This window comes from Balaenoptera ricei, chromosome 5, assembly GCF_028023285.1.
Source record: "Balaenoptera ricei isolate mBalRic1 chromosome 5, mBalRic1.hap2, whole genome shotgun sequence".
NCBI classification, from domain to species: Eukaryota; Metazoa; Chordata; class Mammalia; order Artiodactyla; family Balaenopteridae; genus Balaenoptera; species Balaenoptera ricei.
Window position 1 is genome coordinate 23,680,584 of NC_082643.1, and position 14,543 is coordinate 23,695,126.

The window sequence follows — 14,543 nt, forward strand, 5'->3', positions numbered from 1 at the left end:
AATATTTTTTCTCTCTTCTCTCTCTTTCTGGGATTCTAAATTATACATATGTCAGACCACTTCATGTTGTCTCATAAGTCACTGAAGGTGTCTTAATTTCTTTCTGCCTTTTTTCTCTGTGCTTCACTTGAATAGTTTTTATTGGCCATTATTCAAGTTTATTGATCCTTTCTTCTACATTGCTCAATATGTTAATAAGTACACCTAGTGAAATTTCATTTTAGTCTAGAATTTTCCATTGGTTATTTTTCTTTTTTAATAGTTTTCATTTCTCTGCTGAGATCTTCTGTCTGTTTATCCATTATATCCATATTCCTTTTACATTCTTGAACATATTACTATTGGCAGTTTTAAAGGCATTGGCTGCTAATTTCATCATTTGTGTCATATTTTTTCTTTTGAGTCATATTTTCTTACTTCTTTGCATGTTTTGTCACTTTTTGTTGTACATTGTGAATACCCCATTGTAGAGAGTATGGACCTTTGTTTTCTGTTAAAGACTGTTGAGTTTTGTTGTAACGGGCAATAAATTTATTGGTGGATCACCTGGTTTTATTAAGAAGAGTTTAGAGTAGCCCTTATTCTAGGGTATATCCTTTACTCCCATTGCATGGTCTTCTGAGGTCACAACTGAATGTTAGGATTGTTAAGTGATGTCTCTTCACCCTAGATGATTAGAACTTCAGTGTCTCTCAGAAGTTCCAGGAACTTCTGGAATCTCAATTCAGCTTATCATTGTTCCCCCTTGTCCCTGGATTTGGATCCCCAGCAGCTATTTTCTAGCAGGCTTTGCAGAATCTTGTCCTGCACTAGCACAGTTTCATATTTGGCCAATGCCCAGAAGTGACCCCTATGGAGATTTACGAGCCTCTTTCTCTGTGTATCTCTCCTTTCTGATTCTCTCCCCTGTGAGATTGCTGCTCTCTATTTGGGCTCTGCGCCCTTGTGTCATAGTTTGGAACGTGCCCTCAGTCAAAAAGTGAATTTGGAACACACCTCAAGTATTTCCATTCTCTTACGGTATACAGCTTTATACTGTCTCTTGTCCAGGGTCTTAAATTATTGCTTCAAGTGTTTTGTATAGCTTTACATTTGAGTATGGCAATGGGGCAAGTTCAATAATTGTTACTGTCATGACTGAAACCAAAAGTCCACATTTGGACAAATCTGGAATTGCACTGTTTCTTACCATTAATGCAAAGGTAATTTTTTTAAAGTACTTATTTACTAATTTGGCGATTCAAAGAAGTAAAACTCTATTTTTAGGCATCTATATCCAGTTAAAAAGATGATAAATATATAAAGTTAAATAGCAGTAGAACAGTATGTTGTTGAGTGTGCAGTCATCAATACACAGAAGTATTATAACCCTTACGTGGACTATAAAGCTGTAGGTTACAGAGGAAATATAGGGTTTCTTGGCAAATGTTGGATTTCAGTAGAAGCTTGAGGACTGGGTAATATTTAAGTAGGAAAGACGGCATTTTAGGATGCAGGGCATACTGTGAACAAATATACAAGATGCAAATGAGCAAAGCGTTTTTGAATGATCAGTCTGCCTGTTGTAGAAGGTTTTGGTTAGGACGTAGTATTAGGACATAGTGGAAAGCCCTCAACCACTCAGCATATTATATGATAAGCATCACCTGTTAAGCATTAAGAGCCCATTAAGGTGATGCTTATAGTATAATATGGTGAATGGGTGAGGGCTTTCGACTTTGTCTTGTAAGTAATGTGGCAATAATGTGAAAGAGGCTTAAGGAAGAAGAAATACCACAGTAAAGGAGAACAGTATGGAGGCTATTATTGTTATTCAGAGGTAAGGCAATGAATGTTTAACTAGGGTGTAACAGTGAAAGGAAAGTGCAAAGGAGGGGAAGATACAAGAAATAATACAAAGAAAAAATCAGCAGAAATTGATTATTGACTGGATGGGTGTGAAATAAGCAGAGGGAAAAGGAGAAAAAGTTGACTGAATTTTTGGCTCTGAGTACATGAGAGAATGATATATTGGCAAAACCTGGAAAGTCGGAATGGGGCCCACTGCCATAGGAATGATGAATTTGGTGTTAGATAGTAGGGAGTTGAAAGGATTAAAAACATTATTGTTTTATAATGGTATCACTGCTTAAAGCTAGCAGCAATTTATTAATATTTATATTTTGATGGTTTTAACAGTACTAATTTTATTTCTGTTTATACCATGGTGGTTTTTGCCTCTTGTCCTTGTTTCTTTTGTTCAGTTGGAAACTGAATAGGCCAATAAAGTGAAAATGAGTACAAAGGGTGTTCTAAATAGGACCCTAACAAAGAAAATGTAGTTTTTGAATCACCAGGATATCTAACCCATGCCCCACATACCTGCCATTTCCCATGATACTTACGGTGTTGCACTGTTTTTGCCTGTCTTCCTACTTACTAAACTCTTGCATTAGTTAGCTTTTGCTACATAAAAAATCACGACAGAGCTAACTAAGAAACAAACATTTGTTATTTCTCCCAGTTCGGGAGGCTATCTAGGTCATCTGGTCTCACCTGGCTCTGGGGATCTCTGAAGTCTTTTGGCTGCTCAGCTGGTGCTGTGTGGTCCAGGGGACCCTCAGCTAGGACTTCCCCTCACTGCTCCATGTGGCCTCTCATCCTCCAGTGGGCTGGCCCAGGCTTATTCACATGGCAGCTGTGTTCCAAGAGAACAGAATGGTTGGTCATTGCAAGGCCTCTTGAAGCCTGCATTTAAAACTCACCCTTCTATCTCAACTCTGTTGGTCAGAGTAAGTTACAGCCCTGCCGAGATTCAAGGGATGGAGAAATAGATTTTTCCTCTTGTCAGGTGGAGTTGCGAAGAATTTTTGGCCATTGCTTTCAGTCTACCACAACTGTTAGCTCTGTGAGTACAGGTAGTGCTTCACTCTTGTGTACTTTGGTATCTTTGGTAACTGACACACAGTAGTTACAATATTTTTTTAATGAATGACTAAGTTAATGAAAGCATTCAAGGACCATTTCAATATACCTTAATTTTAAATATGTACTACGTACTTTTGTCATACCATTAGTGAGTGTGGTGTTTTCTATGGGCAGCTTTTAGAGAGAATCTCTTTATTCTCTTTCTGTCCTTTGAACTTGATCAATGGAGACATTTAAAACAAAACAAAACAAAAAGCAACTACCACTTGCATTGACGTTGTTTCGTATTTTTAACTTCACATTTGATTGTCTCAGGAAGAACTCCCTTAAGTTTTGTGTATTGTCACAGTGATGTTCTGCTTTTCAGGCTGTGCTATGGGTAGACTACCTCCCGCCTGAACGTTCAGGAGACCTAGAGCAAAGATGCTGTATTAAAATAAAGTTGTGGGTCCAGAAGGAAAATCAATTCTGCCCCTTAGACAAGTGATATTCGAATCATAGTCGCTGGAGTCAGAGTAGCCAGCATTACTCTGTCAACCTGAGCGAATGGCTTCTTCTCTCTAAGCCTCAGTGTTCTCAGGATTATTGTGAGAATTAACTGAAATAATATGAAGCACTATCTCTAATTCTTACTCATGGGAGGTAGTAAAGTTTAGTTCTTTATCCAAGTGAACCAGCATACTATCATGACGCGATGGCATGCATCCAGGTTTCTCATCCTTGGCACTATTGACATTTGGGGTCGGATATTTCTTTATTGTGAGGGGCCATCCTGTGCGTTATAGGATGTTTAGCAGCATTTCTGATCTCTACACACTAGATGCCAGTAGGACCACCTGCCAGTTGTGACAGATGAAAATGTCTCCAGACATTGCCAAATGTCCCTGGAGGCAAAATGCAAACATTTTATTCAGCAGTGATAAGGATTAGGATAGGGAGGGAATGTGGCAGTGTATCAGTAAATGTGTAGGATGGGAAAGAAAGAAAAATACTTGATTCTTCTCAGAGTGCCTAAACTTTTACTGCCTATTATTCCCGTCATGTATTATAAACATAATATTTACTGTGCTACCTAATAAAATGGCTAACATTTGCTATGTATCACTAACTGTGCTAGTAAGCTTTGCATGCCGTAATAGTTGAATGTTGTTAGATTGGTATTCCATTGTAAACAGGGACCTTATACCAGCTCCAAGCACAACGCATTTGTACTTACTAGGTAGCTATTCTACATGTTAATTGGCCATATTGTACCCAACTCAAAAAATAGGGAGCTGAAAATGGATGGAGGAGTGGAAAAACATAGAAAATGAGTTTATACAAATCTAAACATGGTAGGACACAAATATTCATTCTTTTTCAAAAACTTTAAAAAATCAGCTATTCTGAGAAAAGTAACTAAACTCACCATTAACTTTTCTTTCATCATCACTAAGTCAACATATCATCAGAAAGATGTAAATAAATAGCCACTTTAAAGTTAAATTTTTTTCTATTTATTACGAAGAGGATTCCAGTAGTGCTTAGAGGTTTTTGATTCATTCATACTTTGTTTTCTTCACTGTATATCATTAATCATTAAAGATGTCAGAGTTAAACTTTAAATTCAGGACAGGGTTTGATTTTCTCTTTTTTTCTATTAAAAATATATTTCCAATTACATAATTAAGTTAGAAAATTAAAACATAGAAATTATAACTTAGGGAGTAAAAGTCCCCATGTTACTATATATGGATGTGAATTACTATTTTTAGCAGTTACATAACATATAACTGTATGAATGTAGCATAATTATAATTAAACAGTCTCCTATCAAAGGACTTTTAGACTCTTTCCAGTTTTTTGCTGCAGTGAATATTCTTGTACTTATTTTTTTGCACACTTGCTCATGTAATTCTTTAGTACAAATTCCTGGAAGTGGAATTGCAGAGTCAATAGACACTCTTTATTTGAATGTTTCATATTATATGTAGTACACATATAATGTTTCACATATGTAGTGCATAAACCTTACAGCATGTTTCCTCCAAAAAATTCCTCCGTGGAAAGAAACTCCAGTATATTCTTTCTCTTTATTAATTTATTATCCAACAGAGAGATGGTAAAAAAAATCACTCTTTTTCTTGTAATTTCATCCAAGATGAGGTACTAAAATTAGACCTAAGTGATGTCTGTTGTGGCTGAAAATAAACTTGAAAATGGAGACACTTTATCTCTCTGATTCCCAGCTCTATCCTCTAGATGGCACCTAAAATTCTGTTTTTCAAACTGCAGATCATGACCCATTAGTGGCTCATGAAATCATTTTAATGGATTTTAATGGTGGTGGTTTTTTTTAATGAAATCTAATAGAATATATTTTCTTACAGTGGGCCCTGGTCAAAAAGTGTGAATATTTCTGATCCTAGAAAATTTCCCCAGTTACAAGGAGGGGAGTGCCACCAATTCTACCCTTAATCATCCAACCCTGTGGCCTTGCTTTTGCTGCCCTCACCAAGAACTACTTATGCTGGCCTTTGATGTCAGTGGTGGAATTGTCACAGACGTGTGGAAAATAATCCATTAGGCGTTTCATGCAGAACTCATTATATATTCAGAACTTAGCCAGTTACAACATTATGCCTTTCATGTGAGAAATACAAACAATTCACTCAGGGAGATATCTTAGTTATTGCTAGCTAGCTGTATTTTCTGTTTCCCTTTCAATGGTGTGAAAATTTTTCTGGAAGCCTCACTGTTGGGGGAGAGAGATGCAGAGCTTAGGCCCATCTTCTCACCCGTAAACCCAGTGTCTCCCTTTCTGTTTCAAGGTCCTTCCTCAAAAGCACAGAACTGTGTGCAAAGGGAAAGTGAGGGGAAGGGCTGGGGGAGCAAGGGGGCAGTAGAGGCTTTCCCTGGTCTTTCCTAATCCTTCAGTTCCAAAGGCTTAGTTGGTATTTCAAAATTTTGAAATAAAACCTGCTCTTACAATTAATGCAAATATTACTGTGATTCATCCTTTCCAAGTAATTCTTGGTTTCGTTTGACGTTTTATTTTTAAATCATGAATTAACATTGACATCACTGTCAGCGTACTGTTACCTCAGCTCTTCACAGTGAACTCTCTGTCTTACAAAAGCTGTAGAAGTTCAGATTTTAACCGTCACCCAGTATCTCTTGGGCTGCTGTCAGGCTTTTAAAACTGTGATCTTTTGGCGCTCATTCGTGCATAAATCATGGGGAGGATATTGGAGGGAGGACTGTATTTAATTTGGTGTTTTGTCCTGTGCTTATGATTTAGAGATCTTCATTGAGATTCGCTGTACAGTGGTGATCATGATAATAACCCTGCATCAGTTCTAATAAAGTAGATTTAGTTAGTAGATTAGGGTCAGGGCCACCTTACATTAAATCAAAGGTCAGGAAACCATCCCCAGGTTTAAATATATACATAAAATCAGTGTAATAGAGGTTCTGAACAGGTTCTGTCAGTTTAATAAGTCAGCAGTCTCCCTTTGCCTTTAAAGACTGTGGGCTAAGATTGAGAGGATTCAAATGATCAACCCACATTAAAGGCAAAAAAAAAAAAAAATGGTCTTAATATTTTTCTTGGAAGCTTGGGCTTCTGTATTGTTCTAAGAATAAGAACTTTTCACATGGAATGTTGTAACTGGTGTTAACACTGTATTTCAGTGTAACACTATTTACTGGTATCCTTCATATAAGTGAAAATTATGCTAATGATTCTTTAATATGGATATATACTTAAGTCCGTATAAAAATCCAAGTTTACAAAAAGAGTTATGATTTAGGAGATTTTTTTCTTTGAATAAGTATTTATTAGCTAACATATTCCGAGCACAACAAAATTCTATTCCTTTCAAAGGTCCAGCCCCTATCAAGGTCTCTGATTTGCAGATGAGGAAACAGAGGCCACAGTGGGTTAGTTATATATCCAAAGTCACACGCCCAGCAGTGGAAGAACTCTTGAATTTCTAATGATTTAATTCTTCTTCACTAAAAGGTCTGTTTTCCTTTTATTTTTAGCTGTTTGTCTTAACTACAGCTGTTTGTAAATCTTCAATCAATAGTTTCTTGTCTTAGACGAATATTTTCTTGCAAATCTGCATGGCGTTCTTGTTCTGTAGAACTCAGAGCCGCTCTTTTCCCTTTTGTTGAAATTCAGCACTACTCTGCGTTCCACTAGGAACCCTCCGATGCTCTTTCCCTCCTCCCCAGTCACAGAGGGCACTAGCGGGAGAGGATTTCATTGGAAACTGGAATCCTCTTTGGAGGACTTTGGAATGTTAAATGATATATTCATTAGAGTGAGGGCTAAACTGTTTTAACAAAGAGACCCAACAATGCACCTGGTTAAAGAACACAGTCGTTGATTTCTTTCTCACATCACCATCCGTCTTAGCTGCCATTCATCATCATGTAAGTGCCAGGTCTTCTCCATGCCTAGGTTTTAATCCAGTGGGACAGAGAAGAAACAAAAACACGGAGGAAGGATGTCAAGGGCCTTAAGCCCAGACCTGGAAATGGCACACAATAAATAGTTCTGACATTCCACTGGCAAGCATTTCTTCAAATGACCATCCCTAACTCCACAAGAGTGTAGGTGGGGTATACTCTGGCTGAGTGTGTTTCCAGCTACAACTCTATTACTGTGGAAAAGGAGAGAACAGATTTTGGTGGGCAGCTAACACTTTGGGACAGGCCCAGTCTCAAGTGCCGTTGAATGCTTTATAGACTTCATGAGAAAAAAAGAAAGAGAGAAAAATTGGCTTCAGATCTTTTCAGCTCTGTTTTTTTTCTTTATCTTCCAATTTTTCAGGCAATATGTCTAAACTTTGATCTAAGTAAATTTAACTAAAATTGTCCTATACATATTTAAAATAATGATAAGGATATTTCTTAAGTAAATCCAAAATGGTATGTGATTTTAGATACTATTTTTATCTGGTCATGTGTCTCTTAATTTTTGTCAAGGCCTCTGGGTAACAGAAGATTGCTAGGGCCTGTGATGTTTTAATATCTGGCTGGGGTTGAGTAAATCTGAGACTGTAGGCTTGATAGTAAGGGCTCTTATTTTTGTGCCGTTTGCTTGCATGTTTAATGTTACAGTGTTTCTGGACCACTCTGACAGAGGAAGTGGCCTGCAGCAGCGGAGTGCTCTAGGGGACAGAGCACGGCACACTGCAGCCGTCCTACCGTGTGCTATGCAAAGCACTGATCAGGCCCTCTCACAGCAACATGACCCCCTCTGAGCTTCTCAACTCAAGTGGCATGTAGAAAGTGGGGAGATAGTTCTAGGACTATCACAGAATTCATGAAGGGTTGGAAAATAACCTACACAAAGAGCTAAGTGAATCTTTGAAGTCTCGATGGTGACAAAAAGAAATGGCCTCTAAGGAATCTAGTGGCATGATTTTTATACAGAGGATGAAGACTAGTTGTACCAAACTCCAGGACACTACTGTGAGGTTGACATAAGTGTTGTGGGTTATATGTAAGTGGTAATTCCTTGATTATGCAATATTTCTACTGTTAGATTTAGATTCCAAAGAGGAACTACACCATATCCTCCTCCTAAGGGCTTTAAAAAACGGTTACATTTGGTCTTACTGGAATAATACAGTTTACTCCTGCATAGCGGAATTTTTAAGGTTCCTTCCAGTTTTACAGTTCGGTTTTGTATTCTTTTGATGTACAGCTCCAGAATGGCAGAAGACGACCCGTATTTGGGAGGGCATGAACAAGTAAGTATTTTAATAATCTCATTAATAATTTTTTGTAAATGTATTCATATTTTAAAATATACAGAGGCAACAATAGTAACTATCAGGAAAACTCTAAAAGTGGTAAAAATTTCTTTTAAATTGTTTTTCCTGTCCCCCTATGTAAGGTCTGAGAGGACATGTCATGTAAAACGAGTAACTTAAACCCTGCTGTCACACATATTGTTGCGTAAAAGTTGTATATGCTTCAGGTCAAATGATAACTACTGTATTAGTTTCTTAGGGCTGCTGTAACAAATTACAACAAACTGGGTAGCTTAAAACAACAGAGATATGTTCTCTCTCAGTTCTGGAGCCTAGAAGTCCAAAATCAAGGTGATGACAGGGTTAGTTACTTCTGGAAGATCTGAAGGAGAACCTCTTCTGTGGTTCTCCCCTGGCTTCTGGTGGTTACTGGCAGTCCTTGGCATTCCTTGGCATTCCTTGGCTTATAGCTGCTTGGCTTGTAGCTGCGTCACTCCAGCACGTTGGCCTTCTTCCCTTTGTCTCCTCTGTGTTTCTGTATCCAAACCTCCTGTATTCTCTTGTAAAAGTACCAGGCATTGGATTGAGGGCCCATTCTTCAGTATGACCTCATCTTAACTTGATTACATCTGCAAAGACCCTATTTTTAAGTAAAGTCACGTTCAGAGGTATTAGGAGTTAGGACTTGAACATATCATTTTGGGGGAGAAGACAAAGTATTTATTGAACACCCATCTAATAAGGCAGATTGGTGTAGTAAAAAGGACTTAGAATTCAAAGATCTTAACCAAGTGCTGGCTGCCCTTAAAACTTGAGGAATTACTTAGCACCCCCCTCCCCTCTTCACTCACAGGGATCTTTAAAAGACTTAATGGGCAGTGAATGTGCTTTGGGAATATAAAACTGTTCATTATAATTATATTTGCAATTATAAAGGGATACCAGTGTCCTTTTTTTTTTCTCCTAACTTTGTACTTGAAAATTTTCAATTTCAAGCATATAGAAATAATGGCTAGTCCAACAAATCTTTGTTGGTTGTTAATATTTTGCCCTATACATATATATGTATATTTATATATATAGAGAGAGAAATAGATTTATTTATATAATGTATATATATTTAATGAACCATTTGCAAGCAATTTTCAGATGCTAGGGTAATTAAATATTAAGGGTATTTAAAATACAGATATTTATTCATTCATGAGCTGTTTATTGAGGCATTACTATGTACCAGAACATTGGCTAAGGAGGGGTACAAAAATGTGACACATTTCAGGCAGCTGCCATTCTAATAGGAGGGACAGAGACATGAATAGTTTCCATGTGGTGATAAACGCTGTAGTAGTAGTCTGCACACTGTGGGACAGAAATGTTGAGGAGGGTCACTCCGTGCTGCCTGGGAAGAAGAGTAGGGTTATGCAGACTTTCCAAAAGAAGTCTATGTAAGCTGAGATTTGAAAGATGTAATTTGCTAGGTCAGACAAAGAGAGGGAACACTAGGTACCCGGACACCCTGGTCCACATTTTGTAATTATTTCACACTTAAACTTTAGCCGCCTAAAAAATGTATTTCCCAAATTTATGCATGCAAAGAATCAGAAACCAAAAGTGAGATATTGGTTTGGCCAAAAAGTTCGTTCGGGTTTTTCGTACCATCTTACAGAAAACCCAAACCAACCTTTTGGCCAACCCAATACTTTTAAAGGGATTTAGTATTACTTCCTTAAATAAAATAGACTTATATAGCATTCATTACTCTTGATAATGTTCTGATTGGTTTAGAAAGAAGGAGTATGCATTGCTTTTCACATTAAGATACTTCTTTTGAATTTTATTGTACAAATGATGGTATAGGATAAACCTAAGAGCATTTTCTTTGATTACAGCATGAAAAACATTTGGCTACTCATATTATAAAAAACCTGTGTTTTACCTTTCGCTTTTAATATGCTATCTCTAACAATTAAAGGCAGACTCTAACCAGCATTAGGGTTGGTCAGCTTAGTTTTAAACCATGTTTTCCTGTCTGTACGCAGGAAATCCTATCAGCAAGAGATAGTCCTTTATGCCACACAAGAGTAAAACCTGCTGAAAACATTCATTTCGAAAGCTTTTCTTATGTGGGCATTTTTGTGATCATCAGCAACAGAGGTTGGGCATGTTCTGATATTTCCATTTTTGAAGGGAGAGGTCCTTGAAGTTGTTTTGTTTCCTTGTCTCAAGATTAATGGTATATATTTCCTGAAATGTGCATGTCCTCAGTGTTCTAACGTATTCTGGAATTTACTCCCCACCGCTGACCTAATGCACAGTGCAAGCTGCAGCTCACAACACAGCTTCCCTCTTCTTGTCTGAAGTGGGGCACGTGTCTCTCCTAAAATCAGAGTTTTGGCCATCTAACCACTCGTTTTAGCCGCCTGCAGGACCATAGGAAAGATTTTTTTCTGCTAGGTCATCTTTTCTGCTCTGAGACTGATGAATTCTCTCTGTAAGGTGGGGCCCATTTTTATAATAACATGTTTTTTCATTCCTTTATTTCCTTTTTAGCAAATGGTGAATAGTGTAGATGAACTTCACTCTGAAGCATTGAAGTGGAGTACATTTATTGTTCCTCAATTGAAAATTTGCATACCTCACAACTGGATCTGAAGCCTTCTTTATTTAAACACTGCATTTCTTAGTCTTGATTTAACTAGGCATACAGATTCTTAGGTACCCAAGAATGTCCAATAATATGCTAGTAAAGAAAAGAAGTAAAATATTTGTGTTTTTTAAAAAAATGTCAGCTCCAGCATATTTACTAACTAGCGTATCATAAAAAAATGAAACATGTTTGGTTTCTGTGCTGTCCACAGACATTTCACAGATGACTTATTTAGGTTGAAATAAATACCAAACTCAGAAGTATGAATTTTAAATCCTGAGTGAACTAAGTGGGAAGAAAATGTTTCTCTTGGGATAAGTAATTATTAGTAACTTATTGTTAGATTATAATTCAATCAAAATATATTGTTTGCCCACTGTATTAGTTTTCTGGTGCTACTATAACAAATTACCACAAGTTTAGTAGCTTAAAAAATACAAATTTATTCTCTTACAGTCTGGAGGTCAGAAGTCTATAATCAAGGTGTTGGTAGGGCTGCATTCCTTCCGAACGCTTTCCTTACCTTTTTGAACTTCTAGAGGCTGTTTGCATTTCTTGGCTTGCTACCCCTTCCATCATTCCAGCTTCCTGCTTCCATTGTTGCGTCTCCTACAGTTCACTTTGATCTCCTGCATCCCTCCTATAGGGCCCACCTGGATAATTCAGGATAATCTCCCCATCTCTATATTCTTACCCTAATAACATGTGCGAAATCCCTTTTGCTATATGAGATAGCATTCACAGATTCTGGGGATTGGGATGTGGATGTCCATGGAGGAGCCATTATTCAGCCTGCCACACCCCCTAAATTCCAGGTATTTTGTGTCGTGCTAGGTAAATAAAGGTGGAAGAAAAAAGCGAGGGAGCTCAGTGCTCAGTTATTTGCTCTTTGGACTAGGTTGTATTTTCAGTTTTTCTGTAAGTTGTTCTAGGGCTGCTGCCTAATTCTTTCAGGCCTTGAAGTTGGATGGCTAGAGTAGAGGAGGAGTTTATTTACCATCATAAAAGAAATACAGATTTCTAGGATTATCTTCTCATGCTTATATTTCTAAGGGAGTATAAGCTTTAAATCATAAATTCAACAAATATTTATATATTTATATTCTGATAAATGTACACTGGGTCCTACAGATATACCAGTAAGCAAGCTACACCATGTCCTTACCTCTGTGGACTTTACAGCTGGGTCATTCTTCTGAAATCCCTTTGTCACATAGCCCCCTGTAAAGTTCCATACATATGAGAACTTAGCTAGGTCTCCTGAGTGTATTTTTTAAATTCTGATTTGAAGTGTTTTCAGGTTTTTGTTTTTGGCTTTAGTTTTTGTTCCTATAGTTAAGTTTTAGGTGTTTCAAGTTCAAATTTTTAATACAATGTTGGAAAAATAATGACTGAAATATTTAAATTTTCCTTTTTATAGATGTTTCATTTGGATCCTTTGAATCATACAATATTTAATCCAGAATTATTTCAACCAGAGATACCACTGCCAACAGGTAAGAAAATTCCTCATCTCTGTTGCCCTGTCATTTTGCTTTGGTTTTTTTTTAAATTCAAGATTTTCTGTACATTATTTTAGAAAGTCAGTGAGGTACCTGGAAAGGAAATGGTGATTTATGTTTTAAAAACCTATCTTTTGGGACTTCCCTGGTGGCTCAGTGGTTAAGAATCTGCCTGCCAGTGCAGGGGACACGGGTTCGATCCCTGGTCCGGGAAGATCCCACATGCTGCGGAGCACCTAAGCCTGTGCCACGACTACTGAGCCTGTGTTCTGGAGCCCGTGAGCCACAACTACTGAGCCCGTGTGCCACAACTACTGAAGCCCACGTGCCTAGAGCCCGTGCTCCACAACAAGAGAAGTCACCAAAATGAGAAGCCCTTGCACCGCAACAAAGAGCAGCCCTCGCTTGCTGCAACTAGAGAAAGCCCGCGTGTAGCAACAAAGACCCAACGCAGCCAAAAATAAAAATAATATAAATAAAAAATAAATTTATTTTAAAAAAACCAATCTTTCAGTATACTTTTTTGGACTATGTTTGCACAAGCATGTTTGACTCCAGTTACCCATTGTATGACTGACAATTGTTGCTGATATCTGCTAGCACAGCTCAAAAGGAATTTCTTTACTCCATGTAGGATTTTTCCTTTCACCCAATCTTGTTATCTCTGATGTCTTTATAACTTCTGTTTCCTTTGTCCCAGGCACACATGAGGCAGTCTCAACTCCTCAGATCTATTCCAAAAACACTTTTTAGTACCTATTGTGTGCCAGCCAGTATACCAGACACTGGGAACATAAATTGTACAAAAATCATAAAAGTCATCTCAGTAGAAAAATCACCTTTTTAAAAAGCTTTTTGCTTTATGTTCTGACCAGTTGGATAAACTCATGAGAATCATCCTTCCTCCTAACATGACTCTTAATTATCCCCATCAACAAATTGTTTAATCTCATATGGGCGATTAAAAAAAATCAACTTAGTCTCTGTTTTTATTTATTGATTTTTACGTAAGCTTGTTGTGATAGCTCTTTTTATGTGCTCCTCACGTCACCAGGGGACTCAACAGATGTTCACAAGCTATGTGAGTCAATTTTGGAAGTTGTATGTAACAGAGTTTTGTAATCACTGAAGTGGGCGTCAGCTATTCTGTTTACCATGGATTTGCTTGTCCTCAATGGGAGACTTTATCCAATTTGTATCATCGTCATTTAAAATTAGTGTTGTTACTCTGGCACTTTTCATTTTTTAGATCAGATGTTTTTCTGCATTTTTATATCTGTTATTTCTAGAAGTTCATGGGAAGGGAAAAAAAATAAATCTGCTGTACCTTCACCTTCATTAGCTTCACTAAGTGTGCTGCTGAGCCCTTTCTCTCTTTACCCCACAAAACATATTTTGTAGGCTACTGTACCTGAGATATCCTCAAGTGCTGTCCAATATAAGCTCTAGGTCAGCTTCCCGTGAACAAGTAAATGTCTTGGTAGCTTTTGTGTTTCCTGTGAACTTCTTATTCTGAGGATCAAAGTCTTTTTCTTGGTACTGATACTTTATTGAAAACATGAAAGGTTCTGCCCTCAGGAAGCATATACATTTCCATTTAATTAATGCCTGTAGATGCCAAACAATATCCTGATGCAAATGCTTTCTTAATGTTTTTATTTCATCAAGTTTATGGAGATAGAAATAAGATTATCAAAAGAACTACCTCAGTAAATATTCTGTAGTCAGAGCTTCATGTTG

General features: G+C 37.4%; 1 protein-coding gene across 2 annotated transcripts in view; it reads left to right on the forward strand.

Annotated features, from left to right (window-relative positions):
- NFKB1 (nuclear factor kappa B subunit 1) overlaps positions 1-14,543 on the forward strand; it is a 134,637-nt gene that overhangs the window by 14,283 nt on the left and 105,811 nt on the right. For both annotated transcript variants that reach the window (XM_059922490.1, XM_059922491.1), the window contains exons 2-3: positions 8,606-8,651; positions 12,722-12,797. In XM_059922490.1, the coding sequence (XP_059778473.1) occupies positions 8,613-8,651; positions 12,722-12,797 (115 nt within the window). In that variant the 5' untranslated portion in view covers positions 8,606-8,612. The remainder of the gene's footprint in view (positions 1-8,605; positions 8,652-12,721; positions 12,798-14,543) is intronic.